This window comes from Anopheles gambiae, chromosome 3 (genome assembly GCF_943734735.2).
Source record: "Anopheles gambiae chromosome 3, idAnoGambNW_F1_1, whole genome shotgun sequence".
NCBI lineage: Eukaryota > Metazoa > Arthropoda > Insecta > Diptera > Culicidae > Anopheles > Anopheles gambiae.
The window spans coordinates 98,093,335-98,120,089 of NC_064602.1; the positions used below are offsets into that span (position 1 = coordinate 98,093,335).

At 49.9% G+C, this 26,755-nt stretch overlaps 5 protein-coding genes across 16 annotated transcripts in view; 2 read left to right on the forward strand and 3 right to left on the reverse strand.

Annotated features, from left to right (window-relative positions):
• Positions 1–1,564: 1,564 nt before the first annotated feature.
• LOC1280357 (echinoderm microtubule-associated protein-like 2) lies at positions 1,565–9,837 on the reverse strand. 3 transcript variants are annotated; one of them, XM_061659311.1, is made up of 7 exons: positions 9,535–9,837; positions 4,782–5,099; positions 4,299–4,611; positions 2,511–4,068; positions 2,350–2,437; positions 2,052–2,278; positions 1,565–1,972 (listed from the first exon to the last, which is right to left on the reverse strand). In XM_061659311.1, the coding sequence occupies exons 1-7, from the start codon at positions 9,563–9,565 to the stop codon at positions 1,847–1,849; spliced, it is 2,661 nt and encodes an 886-aa protein (XP_061515295.1). In that variant the 5' UTR covers positions 9,566–9,837; the 3' UTR covers positions 1,565–1,846. The 3 variants fall into 3 exon arrangements, with proteins under 3 accessions (XP_061515295.1, XP_320204.5, XP_061515294.1); XM_320204.5 differs by lacking the exon at positions 9,535–9,837 and adding an exon at positions 6,423–9,031; XM_061659310.1 differs by lacking the exon at positions 9,535–9,837 and adding an exon at positions 5,247–6,361.
• A 581-nt stretch (positions 9,838–10,418) lies between these two features.
• On the reverse strand, positions 10,419–11,470 carry LOC1280356 (MD-2-related lipid-recognition protein). Its single transcript, XM_320203.5, has 4 exons — positions 11,287–11,470; positions 11,094–11,207; positions 10,839–11,008; positions 10,419–10,757 (listed from the first exon to the last, which is right to left on the reverse strand). The coding sequence occupies exons 1-4, from the start codon at positions 11,468–11,470 to the stop codon at positions 10,659–10,661; spliced, it is 567 nt and encodes a 188-aa protein (XP_320203.5). The 3' UTR covers positions 10,419–10,658.
• A 331-nt stretch (positions 11,471–11,801) lies between these two features.
• The window catches only part of LOC3291563 (transcription factor mef2A), a 114,666-nt gene continuing 99,712 nt past the window's right edge, over positions 11,802–26,755 (reverse strand). For 2 of the 7 annotated variants that reach the window (XM_061659313.1, XM_061659314.1), the window contains exons 3-8: positions 14,924–15,123; positions 14,704–14,856; positions 13,451–14,638; positions 13,017–13,386; positions 12,286–12,944; positions 11,802–12,221 (exon numbers count right to left, since the gene is read on the reverse strand). In XM_061659313.1, coding sequence (XP_061515297.1) covers positions 12,057–12,221; positions 12,286–12,944; positions 13,017–13,386; positions 13,451–14,638; positions 14,704–14,856; positions 14,924–15,123 — 2,735 coding nt within the window. In that variant the 3' untranslated portion in view covers positions 11,802–12,056. The other 5 variants (XM_551836.3, XM_061659315.1, XM_061659316.1 and 2 more) reach the window with 5 other exon arrangements.
• Positions 18,679–20,934, forward strand: LOC133393632 (uncharacterized). Its single transcript, XM_061659324.1, has 2 exons — positions 18,679–20,032; positions 20,197–20,934. The coding sequence occupies exons 1-2, from the start codon at positions 20,018–20,020 to the stop codon at positions 20,866–20,868; spliced, it is 687 nt and encodes a 228-aa protein (XP_061515308.1). The 5' UTR covers positions 18,679–20,017; the 3' UTR covers positions 20,869–20,934.
• Positions 22,372–26,755, forward strand: part of LOC1280355 (beta-1-syntrophin) — a 100,000-nt gene continuing 95,616 nt past the window's right edge. Inside the window, exons 1-2 of one of the 4 annotated variants that reach the window (XM_061659321.1) lie at positions 22,372–22,614; positions 24,059–24,580. The gene's annotated coding sequence lies outside the window, so the exon portion shown is untranslated. Of the gene's footprint in view, positions 22,930–24,039; positions 24,581–26,755 lie in introns of all 4 variants that reach the window. The other 3 variants (XM_061659320.1, XM_061659318.1, XM_061659319.1) reach the window with 3 other exon arrangements.

A 26,755-nucleotide genomic window follows, 5' to 3' on the forward strand; every position in this document is an offset into this window, starting at 1 on the left:
TATGACTCAGATATTTTGGACTTGGGTTTGCATCACCGTTAAAGAAAGCTCATTGGATTGGCTCTTTGGTTTCTCATCATTGTAAATTTGACCGACTGATGATGCTTCAAAAGAACGGAAGAAAACACGCGCCACACCAAAAACCACACATCACACCCCGCCCCGGACGGTTTTCTCTCGACCGACACACGGACACCACACACATTTTTGTGGTTATGGCGCGTACGCGCACGCACACACACACATTCACATGAACGATAGTTACCTTCTTTTCCGTTTCACGGTACAGCACGCCCCGCAAGCAGCAGAACATGGGAAAATAGAGAAGCCGCACGCATCGCACACACACATACAAGCCCACCTCTGTGCCTGCTTCGACGAAATCTACAAGCACATGGCGGACGGGCACAGTTCATCATCACCCCGCCTTTTTTCTCTTCGCTGGCCTAAGTAACCGGCAACATCTCACAGTATACTCCTGTGATTTGACCATTGAAAAGTAGCAAACTCACAGGGATATACTGCGAAACATCGCACGAGAAGCGTACATTTCCCCTTTCGACCACGCACACAGAATAATGAAGCCCTCCATTCTATGAAAAAAGCAATGGTGTACACCACACCACCATAACCCAAGCCGTCTGCATTTGGCGCTTCAACACTGCTACCTGCTGAGCACACGTTCAGGGAACGGGACCATGCACGCGCAGTGAAACAAAACCTAGCAAAAACCATGCTATGAAATAGGACTAAGGAAAAATGGTTCATTTCACACAAATCACTCGCCCAAATAAAACTTAATTCAAGATGAAAATCACTCCCCTACGCTCGACACACCAGCGCATCCGCCACCATGGTACAAGTGAGCGAAGGGGAAACCACGCCAAGCCTACTTGAGTGCCGAAAATGCCGACCTTCAAGCAGACGCCCCGAAAAACACTCCAAATTCCCAATTCTAATCTATTTTCCTGCTCAAACGAGTTAAAATGTTCCCAAATCTAGCCCACCACCGGTTTTAACCACTTTTTACAACCAGATTCACACTTTGCCCTGACTTAACCACAACTTTTCTACGCAGCTAACGCGACACACGTCTGCTTGCACCGGAGACGAAAGCGGAAGTACAGCCGTTCGAGCAGTTGCACGACACCAATATGGTGCGAATCGAGCAGCAGTTCCCAGTCGCGATTTTCCGTGACATTTCGGCATGGAAACCCGAATAATCCCGCATCCATCGTTGACACACCGTGTCGAGCGGTTTTTATTGCTTTTCCGGTTTCTTGCACAACCGACAATTGTTAAAAAGTTATCGAATAAACAACCGAAGCGTTCCAATAACATGCTAAATTTTGATAAGGAAATTTAGTCGCGTTTTTGAACTTTACAGCAGTTCAAGCTAAAAGTACGACAATAAATTCGGAGACAGAATCGACCACTGTGCGCTGCGGCCGATTTGGAGCGAATAGGACGGGATTATTTCACGCACACAAACAGTTGCTTTGCTTTGTTTACCCAATTTGAAGTGAACGTTGGCCAGAAACAGCAATCTTTTGAACGCAACGTCTTTTAGAACGATTAATTTATTCGCCGGTTTACGCTTAACAATAATAGTGATAAAATAATAAGTTAGTATCGGTGCTAGATAAAATATAAAATAAACTTTGTTCTTCCTCATCATCACACGCACGCACGCACACCCTGTGCTGGCCCCGACCCAGACTGTTTGCCAAAGGGGGGACGGAGACAACACACAGCCGGGCGGTAGAATTGGAAGCGGAATGAAAATGCTTTGTGAATCTTTGTGGAATGTAAACCCTCCTTTCTGTTGCTGTTGCTTGACAGGCTCTTACACTACTCGCCACTGCAGTACACTTGTGTCCATACCGCCGGCCGACAGAAGACGGACGCCATCGTGCATAAACTGTACCGCAGTTACATGGCTGCTGTGTCCCCTGTAACTATGCGATAGCGACTGGAAAAGCGATGGCCAAAAGAAGACACTTTTTTAATACAAACTCTTCTCCCTCTAGCGGATTAGTCCCATCTCTTACCTTTGGCTGCGATGCTGGGAAACTAAACAGTCGAATTTTGCCGAAATCATCGGCACAAACCAGGAACTGCTCCTCGCCGTCCTTGCACACACTGTTGATGTCCGTGCCGTCGAAATTTTCCGGCCAAATGCCGATCGTTTCAAAGCTGACCGAGCAGTTCTGGGTGGCCCATTCAAGGTTCTTCACCGTGCTTTGGCTCGTTATTTGGCGGCAAAGCGTGGGATTCCCTGTGGGTGGAAGAATCCAATTAAAGAAATTGATCGAACTATACACGACCTGCACGAGCACGAGAGCTTACAGTATAGTATTTCGTAGTCGCCCGAGTTCGATCGCAACACTTGACTGTCCTTGGACCAATCGAGATGTGATATGAAACTAGAATGACCCTGCAAAGATAGAGTAGTAGTCACATTAGTATGAAACTTGTTGCACGTTGCAATTCCACCTCTAGCCACTTACCGTGCACTTTCCAATCTTGGAAAACCGGTGCGCCACCTTCGTGCACTGGTAGATGTAGATGCAGTTGTCTTTGGAGCCGACCGCCAGCAGATTACCGTCGGGTGAGAACTGCATGCACTGTATCACCTCCTGCCCGTCCGTGTACGTGGCCAACAGCTCCCGGGTTACGATATCGAACACCGACCAACGGCCACCGACACCGCCCGCCACAATCACGTCGCCCGCATTCGCTATCTGGACCGCGTGGATCGGTTCGCCGATGTCCTTGCTCCACACGACCGAGTGCGACAGCGAGTCCCACAGCTGCAGCAACCTGTCCCGCCCGCCGGTGACGAACTGTGCCACCTGCGGATGCGTTGCCAGCGACCACAGAATGTCCGTGTGGCCCATCACGATCGGCACGAGGCTGAGGGTAAAGTCGCCGGAAAGTATGCAGTTCTTCGTCGTACCGATGAGCAGCTGCGAGCCCTTGCCCTCCGCTACGACTCGCACCGCTCCGAAGTGTGCTTCGACGATCTGTTCCGCCTTGATGTGGAGCGCGTCGTCGAACAGCAGCAGCAGTCCATCCTTGCCGCCCGTCACAAAGCCCCCATTGCGCAGGGCACAGATCGAGAACACCGGTCCCTCGTGCACCTTCTTCAGGAAGCGACTGATAACGTTGGTGCCCCGCTTCCACACGGCCAGATTGCCGCTCGAATCGCCGGTCACGACGTCGCCCGTCTGCGTGAACGAGATGGCCGTCACGTACTTGGGCTTCTCGAAGCTCTCGAACACGCCCATCCGCTTGTACAGCATGCCGTTCTGGTCGAGCGACCAAAAGGCGATATGATTTTTCCCTATCGTAATGATCTGTCCCTTATCGAGGGGGTGAAACTCGACCGCCACCACCGTATCGACCGAGCACTTGGTTTCGGTGATCTTGCGGCCGCCCTCCTTCTTCTGCCAGTCCCAGATGGAGATGATCTTGTCCGGCGAATCATCGATTGCGGCCAGAATGCTGCCACTGTCCGCTCGGCTGAAGGAAAGGCAGTTGATCGAACCGGTAAACTCGCCGCAACCGATCATGTTGAGCGTGGCCAACGAGACCGAGTTCCAGATGAGGATGTGAGGTAGCGAATCGCGCCCTTCATGTCCACCGCACTGACCGCTGGCCACCAGCAGCTTGTTCGGATGGACGGCCAGGCTCTTCACGTCATCCGTGTGCCCCAGGTAGTGACGCTGCGTGTGCTCGTCCATGTTGTACAGGATGACGACGGCTGCCACAAAGTACACCATCTCGCCGGTCGGTAGCTGGTACAGATTGGACCGACAGTCCTTGCCGCGGTAGCCGTAGGCCCAATCGAGCCGCAAGCGTCTGTTCGGGGCCGGCTGCACCTTCGTCAGCTCGTACGTGGACAGTTGTGCTTCGGGAAGGTGAATTACGATCGGCCGGCCGCTGATGTACAGCTTCACGTACTCGTCGTCCTCGTTCTTGCGCTGCACGTACGGATGCGTTTGGCCCTGGCGGCTGGAGTTGCCACTGAGATTCAGCAGTGATTTGGCCGAAAACCTCGACATGCTGGAAAGGGGAAAGCATGGTACATACGGTTAGTGAGACAAATACGTTGAAGGGCAATTTAACTACCCAGCGAATGAGTGCTTTCTAGCCGCAATAAATCCCCACAGTAGATAAGCTTCTAATGCAAGATTTGGGGCCATGCGAAAGATTAATCTTATCAATGCTAAGGCAAACAAATCCGGATCAAAGGTAGCCCTCCTAAACGCAGCCGGACATCATTGTTGCCGTACCTTCCACTGCTTCCGGTGCCGCTCGGGCTGCCGGGTGTGCTGATGAAATCCCCCGTCGAGGACCACCGCTTGCCCATGCCGCCGGACGACGCGAGCAGGGCATGGTGCGAGTTGGCCACGGCGGACGCATTCGGTTGCCGCGGCGAAGGGGACGGGGCGGGCGAGATCGAATGACTGCTCATCGAGTCGGAGTGCAGCGAGCCGTTCGAATAGTGGATGGCCTTTTGCGCGAGGTTCGTCTTTACGCGGGACGGCGAGCTGGTCACCCGCGACGGGACGCGACCGAAGCGTTTTTCATCCACGGTGGAATTTACTGAAACGCGAAATGAATAGTGATAAGGAATTAGCATGCTTTTGTTGTAAACCACCCCCCTATGGGAGAAGGCAGCGATCCCGCGATAATAAATCATTTACGGGTTCGCTGAGTGTGTGGGTGTGTGTGTGTGTTTGTGTGGTTTTAAAAATAGCCAACTGTACACCTACGCCTCGTGAGTGTGTTGCGGGAGAAGCGAAAACTTTTGCTGGATAAACTATTCTGCCCACTGGCGGAAACGTTATCGCTGACCGTATGATGTCCGCCGCTGCCTCCTCCCGCACCGCCCGCAGCAGGCGTCCCGGTACCGCCGCGACCGCTGCCGCTCGTGCTGTTCTCGTAGCTGTTATCTATTGTGGCCAGCCGACGTAATACATCGGCCAGCGTGGACTTGAGACAGACGATCTCATCCTTGTGCTCCAGTACCTGCCGCTCGAGATCGTACACTCGCTCCACTAGGCCGGCCTTTTCGGTTTCCAGCATTTCCTCTGCAATGAAGGGAGAAAAAACACAAACACACAGCGTTCGATTAGTTCAAGGACACACGTTCACACTGACCTCGGTAATCCTACGCCTAAAAGTGGGTCAGAATGGGGTGGCAAAAGGGTATTTAAGAAGAAGAAAAACAAATTTACGCCATTCTTTGGAACCGTTCGACACATCCATCGTCTTCTTCGCGGTGTCCGCTGTTGACAACACGGGCTGTACTGCGGACATTTGGTCATTGGTTGCCTCCGCCAACCCCCTTAGCGTACGAGCGGAAGGTGTTGGTGGTGATGATTGAGCAAATACTACACACCGATCGTCGTTACACAACGCGACAACAAGCAAACACTACACCACATAGAGGGGGATGGTGATGATATGGTTTGACGCGCTACGAGCAGCCCGCCAGCACTGTGAGCCACATTTTGAGCAACGCCGGTATCCACAGGATAACGAAAACAAAACAGGACACCGGGATCACAACACAACACAAACACGTCGACGTGCGTAAAACGGGCAGGTGACAGCCGGGCTCGCCGTCACACGCTCGTGCTTTCGGGCAGCGCCACACAACAGCCGAAGCGGGGAAAAGGACGGTCTGCTTGTGAATGTATTTCCCCGTTTTTTCGCGTAGCTTGGCGGAACATGCGCGCACACTCTACTCTAATCAACCCACTACACAGCACGGTGAGGCTCGTACAGCAGCGGCGAGGGCTATGGAATTCGCTGTGATACGGCGTGCCTATAGACACCCTGCTGCTGCTGCTGCTGCTGTTACTGCTGGACACTCCGCGCCCGTGACGGTGGTTTGTTGTGGTGGCTTGTGTGATGTTTTAGATAGGGCAGCTCGTACGTTAAGGGTGCACAGGAGAGAGAGAGAGAGAGAGAGAGGGCCACGGCGGCGGCGGCTGCAGTCCAGTGTGTCTCTTGTTGTGTTTTGCGCTATTTATTATCACCATCGTCGCTGCTCTATCGCACTGCACAATCAAAAACTGTACAGCGTTGCCGCATGTTGCCCCGTCATGTCCCTCCTTCGAGAGATAGCCGCCGAAGAGAGAGAGAGAGGGGTGTGCTTGAGAATGCCCGAAAGATTGCCTCCGTCCGTGTGGGTGGACTTGGAGCTGTTTTTGGGATACTTAGAAACCGAAACGCTTAAACAAATGACAATTTGTTGTTCGCTTTTTTCTTGGTGGATGCTGCATTTGGTAAACGGCTATCAAACACACCGGCTGTCGTAGGCGTTGGTGTGGGGCTGGACCGTTCGCTACAATTACAGAGGATAGCTAAAAAGCATGAGAGCGTGCGTTTGCTTGATACCTACTCACCTGAAAATTCATGCAAATTTTTGTATGACTTTTGCGCCCGGCTGTGGATGTTGTTGGTGGTATTGCCGCTGCTGCTGTTGCTGCTGCTGACGGTGGTCGTTGACTGTGTCATCTCCAGTACCTGCTCATCCACCTCCTCCACGCTGGTGGACATTATGTGATGATGATGGTGATGTTGATGTTGAGTCGACATCATGGTGGAGCTTTTAACAATATCCCCTCCTCCTTCGCCAGTCGTAGCAGCCGTTTCCTGGTCAGTTTCGTTGCTCATCGCTTGGTGCGAAACCTTTTCTTTTTTTGTTGGTTCTACTAAAACACAAACACACACAGACACACACACACATCCACCGGTGTTAACAGCGTCAAATAGATAAACTTTGAAGGTTGATGTAATGTTTTTTTCAACTCCCTTCTTCAATTTCAACCCACAGTGCGGCCCTTTTATGATGGATGGAACCGTTTTTTTTGGTGATCACACTATCGCTACAATCAGTAGGCGATGAGCAGCAATGGGTGATTATACTTTGATGGATCTAGTAACCGCGGCATGTGCCCCCCGAACAACTTGCGACGTGCCCCCCGTCCTTTCCTTATTATTTGATGCGTTTTTTCGTGTGTTTTTTTCTGTCGCTATTAGTTAACACATCACCGGGAAGTAGTGGCCTTCGGATTGTTTGCTTTCGACCAACTCGTCGTTGCTCGCCAGCGAAAGCTCTCCAGACCGGTCCGGTCGCTTTGCGTACGACACCAACAGAGTACGACGACGGGGCTCGCCGTTCGTATGGGCTGATGGTTCAGCTAATTCACACATCGAATGACATCATGGCATGGCCAAACATGGTGGGGCGACGAGCTGGAATACCATCACCATCATCGTTGTTCCCCTTTCAACCGCTTTCTTCGCCACCTCGCTACCGTAAGTCCGCAAGCTTTCCGGTGGACATTTTCCGCCTCCGGACGACGGTGTGTATTATTGGTCGTACGCCGGCAAAAAATAATAATAAAATGCCAAACGTGTACGTGTCTCGCCGTTGCCGGGCGCCGGGGTGTGAATATTAATGGCTTTTGGGGTCGATTTTGGGATGCGTTTTCGCGGCGAGCCGGGCGTTGCTTTACTGGTGATGGTGTGTGCGCAGTGATAGCATCGCGGAAATTTAGGCACGTTCGTGATTGTGTGCTGCGCGCTCGCTCTCAGGCGGATCAGGCTACCACCTTGTGCTGGTGATAACGCGGCTTCTGACCGCGAACCGAGCGGTTTGTTGTTGTTTAGATAACTCTCTCCACCTCACCCAGCGCGGCACCAGCAAAGCTTCACACAACGAAGCGAACGTTTTAACTTCACCGGAATGAATGAACCGGCCAAGGCAGGTTAGCGCGCTTATGGTTGTTGCTCTACTTTGTCACGTCACAAGAAAATTAAGTAGCTCACAATTTCCCATGCTTAAAATGCGCTCTCCTTTCCCTGAGATGAGAAGAGATGAAAACGACCCAACTCACACGCTGGTTCTGTCTGCTGGTTCGTCGCTGCCGTCTTCGCAGTGCTGTTGGCACAGTTTTTGCTTTCCTTTCCCCCCCCCTGACGGAGCGGGCGGGTGAAGCTTTTCCTTGCCTTTTTCCGTTGTACCGTTACCGGTATTTGGAGCTCTCCTCCTGCTTACGGAACACGCGCGCAAGAGATGCTGGCCCAATGGTGGAGAGAAACGAGCTCGCGGCTCTGCGGAATTTCGGTACTAAGTATGGGGCGTGTTTTTTGTAGCGACTTCGTCGTTAGACTGCTATTAGTTTCGGCTCATTTTTTGGCAAACGGCCACACCACTGCCAATTCCGGTATTCACCACCGACGAAGAAGATGAGCACGAACTGCTGCTACTGCTGCTGCTGCTACTGCTGCTGCTGCTGCTGCCGGAATGTCGTACGGTGTGCGGCGGAAAGTGGGACAACTATGCTGTTTTCCAGCGACATTCCACACACCGTTCCCCCGGAACAGTCACCGTTTCGGACACGTTTGTGGAAACCCCACAACCGGGGGGGGGAAGACAGTGAGCAAAAAAAGTATCACATACACACACAAACACACGCACTGGACACTGCTGCGACAATTGTTCGAGCTTTCGAAAGCTTGTGCTGAATGAAACACCACTCTGTAAACACTCGGCGATATGGATGCGTCTTTTGTTTTGTCACCAAATATTTACACTTAACACGCGTCGATGTTTCGCTTAATTATGGCAACGATAGCCCTGTACCCTCTCTGTCGCGCTCCCTCCCTTGCACCGTGTGTACGTTTGACTGCAAAGCAAAGTGCACCACTTGAGAGAATGCTTCTTGATTTTATACGGCGATGGCTGGAGAGTGCTTTTTTGTCACACAAATTTGCACATGAAGCGGCCCTTTTTCTGATTATACGCACACCGCTGAAACACAATCGACCACCTTTCCTTTCAAACGTTCCCGCAGCGAAACGACACACGATACGATAAAATTCCCCTTTTTCGGTACTCGGGCAGCTGGAGAGCCGTACGCGCAGCTAAAAATCGCGATGGCTTAGGAGAAATGCACAGTGCACTGTGTGTGCTCTATTCCCGTGGGGCGATTGAAGCTGAGTGGCGATCACACGCACACCATCAACCGAGCACCCGCTTTGCAGGTAGTGTGCGCGTAGCGGTGTGTATACGGACGCACCTTACATTGTTGTAACGCACACACCGGTAAGCGGGCAAGTTCGCTTACCTGCCCGTATGGTGCGAGCGAAAGAGCAAGCGACAGCAAGGGCTGCTCCCTTGCAGGCGGTGCTGTCTTGCTCTCGCACCACACACCATATGACATTTTCTAGCGAAGCCAAACGGCACAGGGAACAGGTGGCTGTTGACCGTTAGGGCGTTTAAAAACGCGTCTCTTTGTATCCTTTTATTGTGGAAGCCCTATTTGGCGCCAGAATCCTGTGTGCTTCTCGCGGCCATTTTTAAACTGGTTCACCTTTTAACATTTGTCACGTGATTAAATGACCCTCACAGAACAGCGCAAGAAGGTCGGAGCGCGTGGAGTCACATGACGAGCAAGGATCACTTCAAGGATATCGCAAAGAATGTGATTTGTTTGATGAAATTCCTACCTAATGATTGCACCCGATGATACTTTATCATCTGATCGACGTCCTGGCACTTCTGCTCCCCACGAGATCCCGACGCTAGCTCTTTCTCTCTCTATCTGACGGCAGCTCAGCTTCACCCAAGTTCACAAGGTTATGCGCTGACACGGCGCGCTGACCAGCAGCCACGAATTGAGGTCACCGAAAACTGTGCTCTGTATGTTTGCGCCGGATGAACAATTCTGCTCGGATCAACGACGTATCCCCTGCACTGCGATGCTGTTGGCGATGATGATCGTTGGCCACTGGCGCTGCGCACAAACAGCGCAAGCCATAACGGCCACGCGCAAGCCCCTGCCAAAGAGTGTATGTATTTATGGTTGAATTGAACCTCTTTCCAAAAACGGTATTGAGCGAAAACCCGAAACCCCTTTTACTTAGCTCCTCCGTCGCCGAACGCTGATCATCAGCTAACCCCACCCTTCCCGCCAATTCCTTCCCATGCACAGTCCAGCAGTTGGTTGGTTGCTGCTGCTGCTGGGTGTTGAATGAATTGGTTTGGCCAATTTGGCACAACATATACGCGAGATGTGGTGCCTTTGCTTGCACACACACGACGCGGCCAGTCTTACCTTCCTGCTCTAGCTGCCACGCGAGCGGCCGTATCAACACAAAACCTTCCAGTTCCTCACGCACCGCTGACCTTTTGGAAGTGCGCGTGAACCATCATCATCATCATCAGCAGCAGCAGCAGCAGCAAGCTGATCTTGGAAGGCGCTTCACGCGCTACCGGACGCCTTTGGTGATGTCAAGGTTAAGGGTCCGCCGCTACGGGCAATGTTTACTTTGGTGGGGTGTGCCCTGGGGGCAGCCACACAGCGTGATAGAGGGAAGAAGAAGTTTAAAGATTAGGTTGATGTGTGGCCCATTTTATTGACCGCCGTTGCGCGAACTCCATCGTTTATTACACATGGTTGGAAGTAATTACATCGCCTCTATTGTACTATCGTCAAAGCGCGCGCGTGTGTGGACACTTTAATGGCTAATAAAGCATTGATCGGACATAATTGAATGTATTTTTTTTGGGGGGAGTTGTACTCGGTCGTCCCACCAGCGTTGTTTTAGTAGCCTTTCCAAAATGGTACGTCCTAAGTGCGCTTGCTCTTCTTGGTAATGTTGATCTGCACGATGAAGCAGCATGATTCGCTGTTCTCGCCGGTCAGCTTCCACTTCACGTCGTAGTGTTTCTGTGGGAAGAAGTTAAATCACCAAGATGGCCTCGTGTAATGGAAGTAAAGTTATGGTTCCCTATACCGTTTACTACCTACCGGAGGGTAAGACTTCTTGATGGGCAAATCGTAGGCGTACGTTTGCCGAGTGCCGGACACCGTGGGACACTTGGTAGACTTGCAGGCTGCCGTGTCCATGCCAACGAAGGGCAGATCAAAGTTTGGCTGAGTCCAGGACACATCGGCAGTCAGCTCGTTTGCGGCAAACTCTGAAACGACAGAACGAAGCAGGATGGAACCAGATTAAAACGACTGGACATTGGAATGGTTCTGGACATTGATCGTCGCACATACCGGGGGTAAAATCGAACGATATGCTAACGTTCGTTCCACGGTACACGGTGCAGGCAACTCCTTCCGCCGCTTCCGGGCAGGGCGAGATCGAAACCTCATGGATTGTACATTTCTCTGTTTTTGTTGTCGGAAAGGAAATGGAATTAACGTACAAACAACTCTTGTAGGATTGTGAATTTCTGAGCCACTCTACCTTCACCGGGACATTTCTTAAAGTTTACTACTTCTGCCCAAGCCACATTGAGGCACAATGCCACAATAGCGACTGTTTGAAAGTACTTCATTTTCACTTGAGAAGGAACACACGGACTCACGCCAACAGTGATGCTGCTGCTGCTAGCAATCAGTAAAGACTGACATGGCAGCCAACAGATCATCAGCGAGGCAGATGGCGTTGTTCAGAGTTCCGAACCGATCGTTTGTCTTTCCAATGAATTGGCCGTGTGTTTGGCGTTCTCTTATCAGGATCGAGCTGCAGCGCAGGCGTTAATCGCTTTCCTGTAATCAAATGAGGTCTTGCGAGCAATAGGCGATCGCGGGCGATGGGCACCGAGGAAAGGTTCCACTTTTTGAGTGTTGGAATCTTTGTAAGGTCAATGGCTGCTGGTTTCAGATCGTGCGTTGCGATTCGTGAGGAAGAACAGTGTGTATTTTGACAAAAAATATTGCTGTGATATTCACCAAACGAAAGCGATGGGCGATAATGTGTTGCTTATATAGTATAATGAGATTTAATTCCGTAATTTTCTAGTCACTGGACTGCGGGCGCGATAAGCAGACCACCACTAATACGCCAGAGAGACTTGAGTTGAACTAGCACCTCCCTCTCCCCACCCATTACCTTAATCTTTTGCACCGAGCAGACTTTCACGCGATGTCTAAAATACTTCTGTGTGTGTGTGTGTATTTGCTTTTCCGATTTTAGTTCTTTGGCTCAGCCTAACCACGTACGATCCGCGCGGCTCAAACGATGCAGAGCGTCGTATCGCGACACAGCGATATTTGCGCCTCCTGCAGTATCCTCAGTCTGGGCCCGAGCGGGATGCCCATCTTCTGCAGCCGTTCCTCCCCCAGATACGGCAGCTCGATCATACCGACGCGTTCACTCTCGAAGATGGGAGCATATTTCTGTGAAGAAGTACAGATTGAGTAAGTTTGTTGGCTGGGGAGGTTTCGTTAGTGAACAGCTTACCTCGTAGCCGAGCTTTTTAAGAAACAGCTTCATCAGCGGTGGATCTTCACCAAAGAACTTGGTCAACTTCTTGACCCGCTTCGGGTTGGTCAGATTGATCGGTTCCCGGGAGGAAGCGTTCGCCGCATTCCCGCTACTGTTCATCGGTAGGTTGTGCATCGATTGGGAGCGTAGCAGTGCGAGATCATTGCGCAACTCCTCCAGCTCCTGTGACACCAGGTGCTGCGAGCGCATCTCCGACGACAGATGAGCCACGCTGCGAGCAAGCGTGACGACGTGCGATTCCAACCGCTGGAAGCGCTTGTTGATGCCCTTGATGTCACGCACCTTACGGCGCTCGTCCAGTCTTCGCCGGTCCCGGATCGGGCGGCCGCTGATCGAGCTGGACGGTAGCGACGACATGCTGCCGTGCCGTCGGCGTCGATTCGCACGCAGCGTTGACTCGTTCGTGGCCATACGATTGCCGAGCATCTTCAGCACCTCGCTGTACATCGTCTCTAGGCCCTCGAGCTGGTTACGGATTTGCTGCAGCCCGCCACCGTCCGTCTCCGACTCGGACACGGACTGGGCACCGTCCCACGGACCACCGAGCAGTGATTCGAGATCGAGCGAGCGTGTCGTGTTGGTGACCGAGGCAACATCCGTATCTAAGCCGAACACTGTTTCGTGGGAAAGAAGGAATAGAAATTGGAATAGATTGAGGACATTGAGACGTATGCTTGCATACTTACAGTGCTTTTTAAGGGCGTTCTGCTCGTGCTTCTTGTTGCTGGACAGCTTCAGATGGTTCATGTAGTTCTGTATCGTGTTGGGAGAGGGTTGTCCCTTCGAGGGACCGATCGGTTGCGGGTTTTTGCTTGCCCGGTTGTACGTATCCGTGCCGTACTCTTGCTTCTGTAGCTTGGAAGCATTGTTTGGTTTCGTCTGGGTGTTGCCACTGGTCTGCCCAACGCTGTGGTTGTACGTTTCGTGCGGCGATAGTGGCGGCAGCGGTGGGGACATTGATGAGGCACTTTCGGACATGGTGCTCTCGGGTCGAAGGTTCAACGATTTCATCCCCGGCTCGAGGATGTTTCGAAGTTCCACATCAACTACATCGACCTGCCGAATTATGAAAAACCCAAGTTTATATTGAAAACCACAACGCCACATTAACTGTACCTACCCATTCACCGTCGGATTTGACTTTGTTTTTCTCCATCACCGCGTCAGCGCTGGCAGTAGCCATGGAGGAGCTACCGCGACCAGAATCAACGTTCGACGAGTGATTGCCATTTTTATCGTACGCTCCGGCATCGTGCGACTCTCCGGTGGATATGTTGACCGACGAGCCACTGTTTATGTCGACCGAGATTGTGTGCTTCTGCATTCCAGCCTCCCCCTGATTGTGGTGATGATGATGATGCGGATGATGATGATGGCCTCCACTTTGATCTCCCACTGTCACCGTTGTGTTGTAGGATGATGTTTGCATGTTCGAACCCGAGCCACCCTCCATGGCAGCTCGCTGTTTGGCGTTATGTACAGCCTGCTGATACGACATGTGATGTTGCTGCTGTAGATGCTGCTGTTGCTGATTGTGTGGCTGCTGCTGCTGCTGCTGTTGCTGCTGGCCATGATTGTGACGATAGTTTTGGATGTAGGCGGGTTGCTGTGGTGTGGACCGGTTAGCGTGCATCGCCGCTCCCTGACCCTGTCCAGATCCGTTCGGCAGAGGTTGATTCGTCTGGCGACTGACACTGTGCTGGCGAAAGCCACCATCGTCACTATCCGTACCATCCACCGGTGCCGGCAGCATACTGACCACGTGCTGCGTGTTACGACTGCCCTGTTCGCTGGCCATGTTTAGCTGCGGCTGGGAGAGAGCTTTCGATCCACCGAAGCTTTCCGCCGGATCGGAGAACTTCTTGTGATAGTACAGTGGGGAATTGGTTTGGCTGCCGGACGGCCACACGTTTAGGTTGGACTGTGCCTGCAGCAAGTTGTTGTCGGAGGCCGAGCTGTACATGTACGATCCGCTCTGATTGTTGCCGCTGTGTTGCTGCTGCTGCTGCTGCTGACTGCTTGATTGACCCTGATCCAAGTTCGACTGGTGCCCATGCAGCATTGAGGTCACATTGTTCAGTTCGTCGCTCTGTTCGTTGGCATCCTTTTTGAACTTGGACGAGATGAGGTCCTTCAGAGTGTGGTACGTCTTGGTGACGGATTTCTTTACCGTCGTGGCGTCTTTATCCCGCTGGAAGCTACCATCGCCTCGATCGGCAAGCGCCGTCACGTCTTCCGGGAAGCGCACGATCGTGCGTGGCATCGAACCAGCAACGGCCGAATGTATAACATCCATCTGGGGTTGATTCTACAAAGTTTGAAAGAAAATTATAAATAATGGATGAGATTATTTAGTAAACAAATGCCACTTACCCATGCTTGCGTCTGTTTCACTGGCAGATCCGGCCCGATAGCGGACGTTGAGGATCGATTCAACAATGCCGGTAGGCTTGTGTTTCTGTTGTCTTGCATGAGTGGAATTTTTGAAGAATTTTTGTTTGACGACAGTATCAGTTCCCGTTCAATCTGGAATAGGGGAACGATTTATTGATACTGCAAAGATAGCAATATCGTGAGCGCGCTCAAAACCTACCGGAAACTTGGAGGAATGGGTGCGGAGCGGTGTGTTCAGTACGTGTGCCTCCGTCGATGCCGTGCCCGGTATGCTGGAGTGATGGTCATGCTGCATACCGTACGCACCGAGCGGTTGTGGTGGCATTCTGTACGGTGGATTCATGCAATTCACTAGCGCGTTCAGTCTTTCGGGGGAAAAGTGGTGCGCATCAATCGCCGCTACAAAGAAGAAGAAGGGTAAGGCAAAAGCCCGATTAAAAGCGCGTTTAAATGGAGCCATAGATGACTTGGATCGCGGGAGCGTGGGTGCGTGAGAAATTCGGCGATCTCCGCTCGTGCCTCGGACCAGATCGGAGAGTGCCAGTAAAGGTTAAAAACGGTTGACGATGATCATCAGGGGAGGGTACTGCCACAACTACGGTTACTACCATTGGTTGCCGCATGGCTATGGTTATGGTGACTGTTGCTGCTATGGTGGTTACGATGTCCCCGCTGGTTTTTAATCTGTCTCAGCGTTTTAACGCGCATCTTCTTTCTTGTGTTGAGCTACTTTGTTTCTCCTTAATGCTCGATCGGAAATTACTCTAGCTCTCGGGAATCACGATAACATCACTCGCGATTACACTTAATCGTCGCGTACAGCACCAACAAAAAAAGAAGGGCCACCATGGCTGGAATTCCACCACATCCAATTACGCGGGTGTGCTAATTTGGAATAAATTTTCGTGCGAACGACAACGCCGGAGCTATTAATCACTCGCGTTTCACTGATTCGTTGGGCTCCAGACAATCATAATTGAGCATGGGAAGATGAGGGAGTACGCGCGCGCGCGCTCGCCCGCGGCACGATTACTTTCGTTGCGCTGATTTGAGAATTTTGGAACGAACGCGGAACGAACGAATGAAGTAACTGATCGACCGTTTAGCGGGGAAGCGATATTGAGCACTGGCGTTGGGGACAGTTCACGAGATAGCTGCACTTTTGAAAATGCACTGTCCAATCAAGCAGCAAAGCCGCGCGTGCTTGTTGCCTCGGTCAGGGTTCGCACAGTAATAGCCGTGTGCCGTGTGGATGGCACACGGCCAACGCAGAGATGGCACGAAAAATGCAATGGTGGCGAAGGGACAGACAGGCTGGTTAGGGTGCGCTGTTCCACTACAGTTGGGCTCGTCCGTAAAGAACGGCCAAAGGAGAGAAAACGAGGGGGAGGATGAACAGCAACATGAGCCCAACGTGAAACCCCTGGCGCAGAAGAGAAGAAGCAACAACAACAACAACAACTCACTCGCTCAATCCAAACCCTCTGCAACCACCACCACAGCGCCTTCACTCTCTGCTTCACTTCAAACAATTGATTTAAATTTCACATTCCAGTGATTTTGATGTGGAAAAGTTATTAAAAACAGAAGCAACCGTGGCAACCCCATCTTCCAAGGCGAATGGACTCGGGCTGGCATTTGTGTGGCAGAGCGGAAGAGCACGAGAAGCCGCGCGTACGAGGGAAAAAGACGGTGGGATTAAAAGGGGACAACGAACCTGGAGAGGCCAGCGCCAGGGAGTATAAGTAGTATGCGAACCGTTCCCAGCATTGTACGCGCGTTCCCCCCCGGATAATTACGTAGCCCCGGTTTCGTTTCCTGCCAACAGGCGGCACTCCAAACACGGCGTAGGTGAGAGAGATCGAGCAGTATGATGATCCCTCCAGACTAAGAGCTTGCTACAACTGGCTGCCGTCGGCGAACGCTGTTTGGTCTGCCTACCGTCTCTTGCAAATATTAAGACACAGACCATGGGTGGAGAGTGTCCGTTGTGGTTAGCCCTGGTTGTTGTTCGCACATACCGCTTCTGTCAAAATGGGGGAACAGTCCGGCCTAACCACAGTTCACATCCGGCATGCCTCAGGGCCAATGCAGAAGTGTGGGAGAGAAGCCTTTTTCCGCTTTTCTGGGCTCTGTGTTCACGTCATCAAAACATAGGCACACATATCCTTTCCGAATTCTTCGCGAACGTATGATCGATCGCTAATCACAAACACTGATCACACCGGAAACGCTTCGCCGGGTTAATAAACTGCTGCCTCTTATCACATTCGGATCGTTCCATAGAAAACGGATCACAGCGACTTTTTAAAGAGGACATAGGGGCTTAGGTTTGTTCCCCAGTCGGTTTCGAGTGTGCACAACTTCCACCTTAAGGTACAGGCACAGACACACACATTATTCCACCAGGCACTTAGAAGTCTTACACACAGACACACACACACACGATCTTCGCACGCGGATGGTTCCGTCACGCAGTGTTGATTTTGGTTAACGGCCTGTTTTGTTGCCTTCTGTTGCCTTGTGTTTCGGTTCTTGCCGGCACAGAGTTTGTAGAAAGAAAAAAAAAACGACACTTTTATCGGTTTTTCGATTCCTGGGTCCCACAAACGTGCGCAATAAACTTTACGGAAAGGGGCCTAGATAGCCTTTTTGTGCATAGAAATGAGCTGCTACTATACCATATGTCGCGTTCCGTTGGCACACTGAATACTGGGAGCGAGCGCGTTTATGCTACTGCCACGTTTTGGATAGTGGTGGTGAGAAGATGAGGAGACGAGACGAGATCGCTGGCTCTTCAGGTCAGTTGCAAACAAGACTGCTAGTTAGCGATCAATCGAAGCACAACACAACGAACGCAGCGACGCAGTTTCCCGTCCATCCTGTGCCCCGGACGGTAGACACACGGCAAATAAGGCTGGAGGAACTCGCTCGAAGATTAGAACGTGCAGGCGCGAGCTCGCTCGATCTTCAAGCGCGGAAATGAACGCAACAGGTTTCGGTACACCTTTTCTTCTCGAAATGTTTCCCCACCACTACGGACTCGGGATAGGGGTGTGAGATAGAAAACGGCAGCGCCTCGGAAACCAGGTGTAACGGTTCCGTCTGTCGGGGAATGCAGCCGGTTAGTGTGAGTGAGCACTTTGGGCTGTCCGCCGTCTTTGCTGCTGCTCTTTCTCTCTGCGCGTGTATGGGTGTTGGTGAGCATGTTTTATGCTTGTTTATGCTGGCACGCTGGAACATGAATGGAAGCGAGCAGGAGGTGTGTAGCAGCAGGTTGGGCCTGGAAGACACCATTACCACCACCTGCAGCGAAGCTCGTCTCGATTGGGCTATGACCGTTTCGCAGGACCATAACCTGGATGCGTTGCGTTCGACGCAAGCGCTCGCACCACACTCACTCTTCACGCAGGTGATTACGAGTGTCCGCTACTTACCCTTTGAAGCTGCTCGGAATGTCGACAAGCTTTACTAAGCTTACAGTAGCACACACGCTTTCACAAAGTTAAAACAGCACTAAGAAAACCCTCCTGCCACCTTCTTGTGCATGATTCAGCCCAGGTGAGTTTAGAATGAATCGATACTTCACACCATCGCTGCCGTACGCACCCAGCGGCCAGGTGTTGTTCGTGGGCAATAAAACCCCGCGAGTAGAATGGTGTGTTGGTGGCATCGTGCAGACCGCGATCGCGGATTCTCTCCACAGAGCGGGTCCACTGTGCGCCTGTGTTAGTGGAGAATTGCGTATCGGTACGGTAAGAAAGAGAAGAAAAGGAACCGAACCTACACGGAGACACGGAGCATAAAACATGGGCCTACAGGGTGCGCTCGCTGAAAAAGACTATGGCTGAGCAGGAGAAGCATACTATCCAGTTGGTATGATGGGAGATGAGTACCGTTTCAGCGCAATCAGCTCGTTGCTCTTTTGCATCATTTGCAGGCAGCAGCAACAGGTTTGTCTGCGCCCTGCCTTCTCCGTTCGATCTCCAGCCCCTGCTCTGCGATATGGATTGTGTACACGCTGCGATAGCCCAGATTCGTTTAATTCGTTCCGGGTCGTCCGGCGATGGTGGCTTTTGTTTGGTCCGGGGCCGCCTCGGCCGATGGCTCCAACATAAACAAATAAATAAAGAGAAAAAGTGCAAACAATAAGCAATTACATGCAAATTAGAGAAGGAGAAAGATCTGCAGACTGCTACAGTAGCTTGTGGGTAGTTTGTGTCTAATTTGGAGTAATAGAAGGCAGGAATTGCTGTCGATCGTTCGGATGTGTAACAGCACCTCCTACATTGCGGATATAAATATTAGTAATGAGGGCTACAATTGCTGATAAATTGATCAATGAAGGCTTGCGATCTGAATATTTTTGAATCATGTCAACGGATTGTTTCATGCAAGACATTCTGTGACCTCACATTTCAAGTAGTGGAAATTAACAAATCAAGGCATTATTCCTGTACTCCTGATAAATATCTTGCTTTATTACACTGCAAACAGCTAATTCGGAGAGATCGGAACAAATATGAACCCTGTTGTTACTTTGTATAATGAAGCATATGTAGGCGGAGATGATCATGTAGATCAATCAGACAGAACTACAAATAGAAGGTAGACATCTAGCGTTGATGGTATAGCCACGCAGTGCTAATGACACCAAACTATCAGATAGCTAATGTTCTAATCGATCATCTACAAAGGAATTACGTTAGGCTCTATAGTTAGAGTTACTGATACCTAATGTCTATTATCCACAAGAAAAAAGTGTCAATATTTGTTTAATGCACAAGTTATCATTTCTTTTCAAGTCCTGGCCACTGTTACATCTCGCAGCCTCATCGAAATCGATTACGCACAGTTTATTGACAGTGATTGTCTAAAAACACGCGCCTGCACCAAGGGGAGGGCAAGTGATTAAGCGGTCGCACTTATCACCGTAGCTCCCCTGCTTTTGGCGGAATCGATGCGCACAATTAAAACACGACCGGCACGACAGTTGTATAAAGAAGATTTACAGCGTTCCGCTTTTGCGGTGACCAATCCGCGCGGACCGTGGAGTGTCGATCCAATGGGGTTCAGGTTAAAAGCCACCAAAGTATAAAAACCACCGGACATAACCAGTAGCAGCATCAGTTCACTTTCAACACTCTTCAGCGTAGTAATAGCGTCGTCGGCGTGCCTTACTGGTCGTGTAGCGAACCCGTGTGCAAACCCTGAGCAGCTCTCTTAACGGTCCAATATCTTTGATAGCAAAGCCTTCCACCCCACCAAGCTTGGAACACAACTCGCGAACGCAATGGCTGGTGAAATGGTAACTATTTCGTTCCGGCTGCTTGACCATCGTCACTGGCTTTGATTTTTGGCAACACATAAAACAAACACGGTTATCAAACCGTACACTTTCCCCTTTCTCCATCCCTGCGGTTTCCCTTTCACTGATTCGCGGCATCGACTTACTCTTACTTCCCGTTGCAGCTGCTGACAAGTTGTCTGGTTGCACTGTGTCTGGTGGTTCCCGGATTAGATGGATCCTATCCAAGTGGCTCCGGACAGGAAAACGTTTTCCCCCACGCTCTGAAAAACGTACACTCGGTGGAACTCAGTGGCCATCACTACCCGGCATCGCAGGAAATCCACCAGCAATATGACCATGCTCCAGAGTACACGGCACCAGCTCCACAGCACCATCAGCAGCCGCAGCTCTTCCTGCCGCACCAGCAGTACGTGGTGCAGTCGACGTACAATGTCGGTTCCCATCAGGAACATTCTCGCCAGCAGGGAAAGCAGCGCCAAACGGCCCTTCCGTACAATAACCAGCGTTTGCACGTGAAAGTCGAACATCCAGGCGCGGCGCATGGTTTCGCTCATCCCATCACTCCCTCCGCTCAGCATCTGCGCCAGCAGTTGCTGCAGGAACCGAAGAAGGACTACCGCTCGTACATTCCGAAAAGCATTGCCCCGAAGCTCAACCCTCTCCATCCGTCGTTCCACCAGAAGCGTAACTTTGTGCCACTCCATCACATCACGCGACAGGTGCCAGTCCCGGCTGGAAAGGTGACCCAGGGACAGCAACACTCATCCCACGGGCAGTCAGAGCCGGTTAAGGCTGCGCTAGCTGCTTCGCCGCCAAAGCACATCGCAGGATAATTGTGCTAGCGATCTCACGCTGTTTAGCAATCACTTGTTTAATAAAGTATTTATTATAAAATGAAATATTATCGTTTTAGATATCATTTTGGAAATGTGGCGGTTACGAATGAAATAATGACATAAAAGAAAACACATAGGAGGATATCGTTCATTGGAAAAGGTGACGAAAAAGGTAACGTGTTGAGGTAACAGGGTTGTTTAAAAACATATATCACACTGCATTTTTTAACATATTTTAGAAAGGAAAGTGATGTAAACACAGGTGTATGCTTCTTTGCCAGAGAGTTATGCAACACATCAATGAACAATGTATAACATAACATGTATTCGGGGGCGTAAATGATAAGATCGTTTCAAAATCGACGAGCTAGTTATTAGCAAGGGCTTATTGGAAACCAATACATCCATTTATAAACTTATTACAGTTACAATAATCATGCAACATTATAAACACTTTAATACATTTGCGTTTTCCTGTCATTTTTTGAGAAAACTGACAATATAAAGAATAGTAAATTGTGTTGTACATAATAATCCTAAATGGTTATACATAGATTAAAGCACCTGCACGTATCAATACTTAATTTACTAATTTTAATTTTCCGATAACAATATCCAGAAATATGAATCATTAAGTTTTTTTTAAATTTATTTTATTAAGGGGGATGATCCAAAAAGGCGGCATTGCTTAACAATAGAGCATAAATTAACCATTCACGACGCTACAATTCATATTGGCTTGGATCTTATATCTTTTAACGTATCTTTTATTTTAGTCTGTACTATTTTTGCTACCGAAAACCCCTGCAAACGTCTGTTTTGTGTGTGGCATAGTGACTATCCTACCCCTTCAAATGCCAGCGGTTTAACCGTTGCACTGTGGTCACGCCACACATAAAAACTATGATGATAAATTCTATGCTCTGATGTTTTAAGTGGTTTAAAAGATAAAAATATGTAATTATGAAGTATTCAATAATGTAGAATAAATGTGTAATAACTAACAGACGTACTCAAAGCAACTATGACACTGCACTTTTTTATTAAGTGATCTTTTGAAATATTAGCTTTTGTATGGTATATGCGATAATATTGTCATAATTTAAAATGCACTATGGTTTCGCTTCTTATGACAGAACGTACGAATGCAGCATATTTGAATGAATTTGTACTTTCTCCCTTTCTGTCTCTCTGTCTCTCTCTCTCTCTTTCTCTCTCTTTCTATCTCTCTCTCTCTCTCTCTTCATCTTTTTCCCATTCTCTCTTTCTCTCTCCCTCTCTCTGCAGTGGAGCTGTGATGCGTTGTGGCTTATCAGTCAATGATTGTAATTGCAAAAGGACTTGATGCTTACTCACCCGAATGAGAGCCCACGCTGCTCACCAGGTCACCATCGCTCCCCCCCCAGCAAGTGAGATACAGCAAGTGAGCGCGCACCATGCGCTGTGTGCGCTCCAGCTTCGGGTACCTTTGGCGCAGTCTCGGTTTCTGGGCGTCAGGTTCGCGTGCTCGCTGTCAGCTAGCGGTCGGTTAGTTAGACGAGCGAAGTGGTCGGTTTCGGTTCGGTCTTGGCGCGTTAGTAGCGTTCTTCCATCCCCTCTTCTGTTTCGCGACACGCTCACTGGTCGCGCGTTCAATCGCGCCGTTGCGTTCCAGCGCAGCCCTTTTCCCACGCGCGCGTGTGTGTATCTAGCTACGCGTTAAGGGGTGGTCGGTAGTGCGGTTTTGTACGTGTGCATATGATGGTAGGTTGTTGGAATGTGGCGCCCTCCATCCCGTGAAGCTGTGCGGAGGATGCAAGGCATGTCCTCCCGAAAAAGCCGTGCGAAAAACGACTCACGCCTAGAAAAAGGATACTAGCGGGGGCAGTGTTGTAGTAAATGTGTGCCAGGGATGCTACAATGCGCTCGATGCTCTTGTGAATAAATGGTTAGAATGCTGCTGTTGATGCTTTGGTTCCGAAGGTTAAAAAGGCACCACCGTGTACCTCAGTGTGCAGGGAAGTGTTCGTGGAAGATAAAGCGATCGTATTACATTCTGAACGGGAAATGAAATGAAAAGTATGTTAACAAACTAACTTTTCAGCTCATATTGTTTCCAGCTTCGTGGCAGGCAGCATCGCTGCTTTGCATCGTTTTTGTTCGCTTGTTCGCAATCGCTCCTCCCCCAGTCCAGTTCCATCCACACCAAACAACCATCCCAAAAAGCAGCGCGAAGTTCAAGAAAGTTCACAGAGAATGTCGATATTGAAGCATTTTCTACTTGCTCCCACCAGCACCACCACCACCACCACCACCACGGCGTAAGCTCCATGACAGCTGGTGTGGGCGGGAAGTGGAAAAGTGTTTGCGGAAAAGTCACGCCGAATTCCGAGCGAACGATTTCGTCCCTGTGTGTGGGTTGTGTTGGCGTGAACGTGAAAATCGATTCCCTCGCGAGTGGAAACACGAGTGGCTGGTGCCGGTGGGTGAGACGTAGGTGGGTGCAAATGCTAGGATTTACTGGTGGAAAATGATTGAGAGCGAAAGAGAGACGGAGCGAGCCGATGCAGCTGAGAGTGAATGAACGGTGCCCAAAACCCAGTGTTTTGACAGTGAAAGAGTAAGCAAGCGAAAGAAGCGTAAGAAGAAAGAAAAACGCCATCTCCAGCGTTCGGCGAGAGGAAAAGCGCTTGTTGAGTGTGTGTTTGGTGACCGGAACGGTTCACAGGGTGAGAAAACCTCCTGTGCTTTCATGAGTGCGTGAGGGAAAACTTGGATTGTTTACTTTAGCGTACCATTCATGTGTTGTTTTGTACGTGTGTGTGTGTGGAAGTGTGTGAGAGGAAAAGAGGAATGAGAGTTTCGTAGAACGGTTCAATGTAGACGAAAAAGTAGACAAGTAAAAATTAAGATGTTTACGATATAGCACATTTTCCGGGAAAATGATTTCACGATGCTGTAGGCATTTACGTGATACTAAAACATTTCGGCCCTATTCATGTCAAAGCTCAAGAGACGCGAATTCATGAAATGAGTACCGAGATCTCTCATTTTCTCAGCTCAGGGTTTCGACCGTGAGTGCCCATTTTCCTGCACCGGTGCGTAAATCTTGTTGGTAGTTTATCTTATCCCAGACGCTCTTCAACTGTTTAATCATGTAGTTATAATTTTACAATGTTCTTATTTCAGTTCATGTAGTTATTTTCAGCCAGTGTTCGATGATTGTGATAATTAAAGGCTACAAAAGCGGTCATAGGAGCTGATTCATTGTGTGAACGTGAGAGTAAAAGAGCATCAAGCTGAGTGCTGGCAGGTGCTTGGGGGTAGTGCATCGGTCGCAAAATACTAGAGTGGCGTGTTGTTACGGGGCTGGTGCAGCGGGGTTGCAATAATGCATCCCCGTAGTGTGCAGTGAGCGGGTAAGCAATGCGAAACATCCTGGCAAGGAAGTGAGGCGCAATAGTGTGGCCCCCGACGCATAGTGTAAGTGGTAAATACCGTGTGGACGACGGCAGCGTGGTTGCTGGATACGGCCTCGTCTTCGTACGCTGTTTGGCGGTTACATCAGCAACGCTAACAAGATTAGGAGCCTTGGTAGGTGAGCAAGAAAAAAAACAGACAAGGGATCGTAGCAGGCTTTTCCTGGATCAGTGTTACCTTTCCTTGGCACGTGCCACCGACAATCGTTCCTGGTGCAACGAATTGCACGTAGTGCAAACGGCGCGAGAAGGTAAGTAAACATGCGGTAACAGCAAGCAAAAAGATGCAGTTTCATGACAGCAAATGGTTTACGGGAGAAAGCAGATATTTGAAATATTTCGCAGGAAGTAAAAAAAAAAGGTTGTTGGTAGGAGGGAGGGTAAAAACCGCTCGTTTCGCGTCATTCTTTTGCGGATGCGGACTTTTTAGGCCGTGCACAGTAATCGTCGTATTGCACGGTGAAAAAGGATACGCACGTAAAAGGATCACGTTGGAGGATTAAAATATTCCATCCAGTTTGCTTCGTGGCGTAAACAATTTTTTTGTTTCTTCCTGTTGTTGTTCACTCCAGGCATTTCGAACATTTTTGTATGCGCGTGGTGGTAGCGTGAAAGAATGCGGCCCTGCCGTTGAATGAAGTGGTAGGTTTAATTTCAAACGGGACTTGTGTTTCAGTTTTTAACATTTTCGAAGTACGTGTTTTTAAAACAGTGATGTACTGTGCTCAATTCGAGGTTGAAGAAGTGTGCGAAATTACTCATTCCCATGGATTCGGTAAACAAGGGGATTATTTCCGTAGCACGATGGGAAGAGTTTATGTTTCATATCGCTTACCTTTGAGAAGATCGTTTGTGGTAGATCAATGCAGCTTTATCTTTGTCACTTTACAATCAGATTTGCGGGACAGCACATCACAGCACCTGTCACAGTAAATCGCTTAAGATGATGGAATACAGCGATAAAGCCGGGTCAACGCAATGGAGAATAAACTGAAGTGATGGATGAACCAAGCAAAACCAAATTGTATTGAAAATAATCATTTGTAAATATTCAACACAAATTCGAATTATAGGCTTTACATTCTGAGGCTTGTTTGTAACACAAAAAAAAAAACCGTTCTTCGGCGACGACCGAATCGACTTCGCGGAAGGTTCAACTGTTATGCTTTGAAACAAATTGAACAAATCACCTTCCTTATTGAGCGAAAATTCAAACGCGTTTGAACACTCAACGGACCTCCCCGATCGGGGAAAAGCTGTTCGTTTGGTCCCAACAACACAGCTGCCATCTTCGCACGGTTGAGCGCACAACGTTTGGGTGGAAAACACGTTCCCGGAAGGTCGGACGCTCTTTCCCCGTACTCGACTGGACAAACAACAACCGTGCAAGTACTTTTGGGAAGGTTCTATTTTTGAGCTGCTGCTTCATAATTGGCGAATGTTTAGTTTCGGAAATATTATTCGACGAAATGAGACGATCACAGCATTGACTATCTAATAACCACTAAACATTAGCCGGTTCAGCACCATTCGCTGCTAGGTTTATGCCTCCTCCAGCGTGCCGTTTTACGGGCGACCGTGCTTCACTGGGTGATATATTTTCCCCAGATTTCCCGCTCATACTCTCCCCATGGCTCGATCCCAATAGAAGCCTGTTACCCCCCCTTTGATAGACTCGCCCTTAATTAACTAAATCAATATACTGCCACGTGCCGTACCGGGACACTGCAAATCGTACGGGCCAGAGGAAAAATGAGCGATCGTAAACAGGCATAATTCTTCCCGAGTTTGGAATTTACGGCCATCTCCCGGCGGTGGCACGGTACGGTGTAGGCAAAGTGGCGACAAGGGGGGGGGGGATCACCAAAACCCGGAGCGAGTAAAAAAGATATAAATAAAGTGATTCTCACACCTACGAAAGAGCCCAATATTTGGCAGTGGCGAAGAGAAGCAGCCAGACAGGACCGAACCAACACACACACAAAAAAAAACAATCCCAGACACTGCACCATCCATCCTGGCCAATCAAGAAGTATTATCAAGATTAATGGGGCCTGAACAAGCTTTTTTCGCGCGCGAGCTCTTCTTCTCTCTCTCTCTCACGCGCGCGCACTCCGGCCTCGCTGCCGCTCTTTCATGCAGGATGTTTATTGGGCTCCGCTCTTTTTGCCTTCTTCATCGTTCGACAGGTCCACCATGGCGGCTTGTGGCGGTATGGCGGCGTCAGGCACCCTAGCACCTGTGCCGAGCCATCCGCGCCGCGCCAGACGTGCTTCCCTCAATCCTGCCGCCGCCCAGCTATCCTACTCATTGGCCGGAAATGATAATAAAATTTATGATTTATGTGCCACCGTTTCTTCTTTTTGCAGTCGCCGACCCTCACACAAACACCGTTCGATTGTGCTTTCCTCCAATTCGCCCCTTTG

Coding starts and splice junctions, on each gene's coding strand:
- LOC1280356 (XM_320203.5), bottom strand. CDS start 11,470: ATGATCTGTTGGCTGCCATGTCAGTCTTTACTGATTGCTAGCAGCAGC. Junction 11,208..11,286: donor TAAGAAATGTCCCGGTGAAG/GTAGAGTGGCTC, acceptor CAACAAAAACAG/AGAAATGTACAATCCATGAG. Junction 10,758..10,838: donor TCAAGAAGTCTTACCCTCCG/GTAGGTAGTAAA, acceptor TTCTTCCCACAG/AAACACTACGACGTGAAGTG.
- LOC1280357 (XM_320204.5), bottom strand. CDS start 6,693: ATGAGCAACGAAACTGACCAGGAAACGGCTGCTACGACTGGCGAAGGA. Junction 4,069..4,298: donor GGCACCGGAAGCAGTGGAAG/GTACGGCAACAA, acceptor TCCCCTTTCCAG/CATGTCGAGGTTTTCGGCCA. Junction 2,279..2,349: donor CGACTACGAAATACTATACT/GTAAGCTCTCGT, acceptor TTCCACCCACAG/GGAATCCCACGCTTTGCCGC.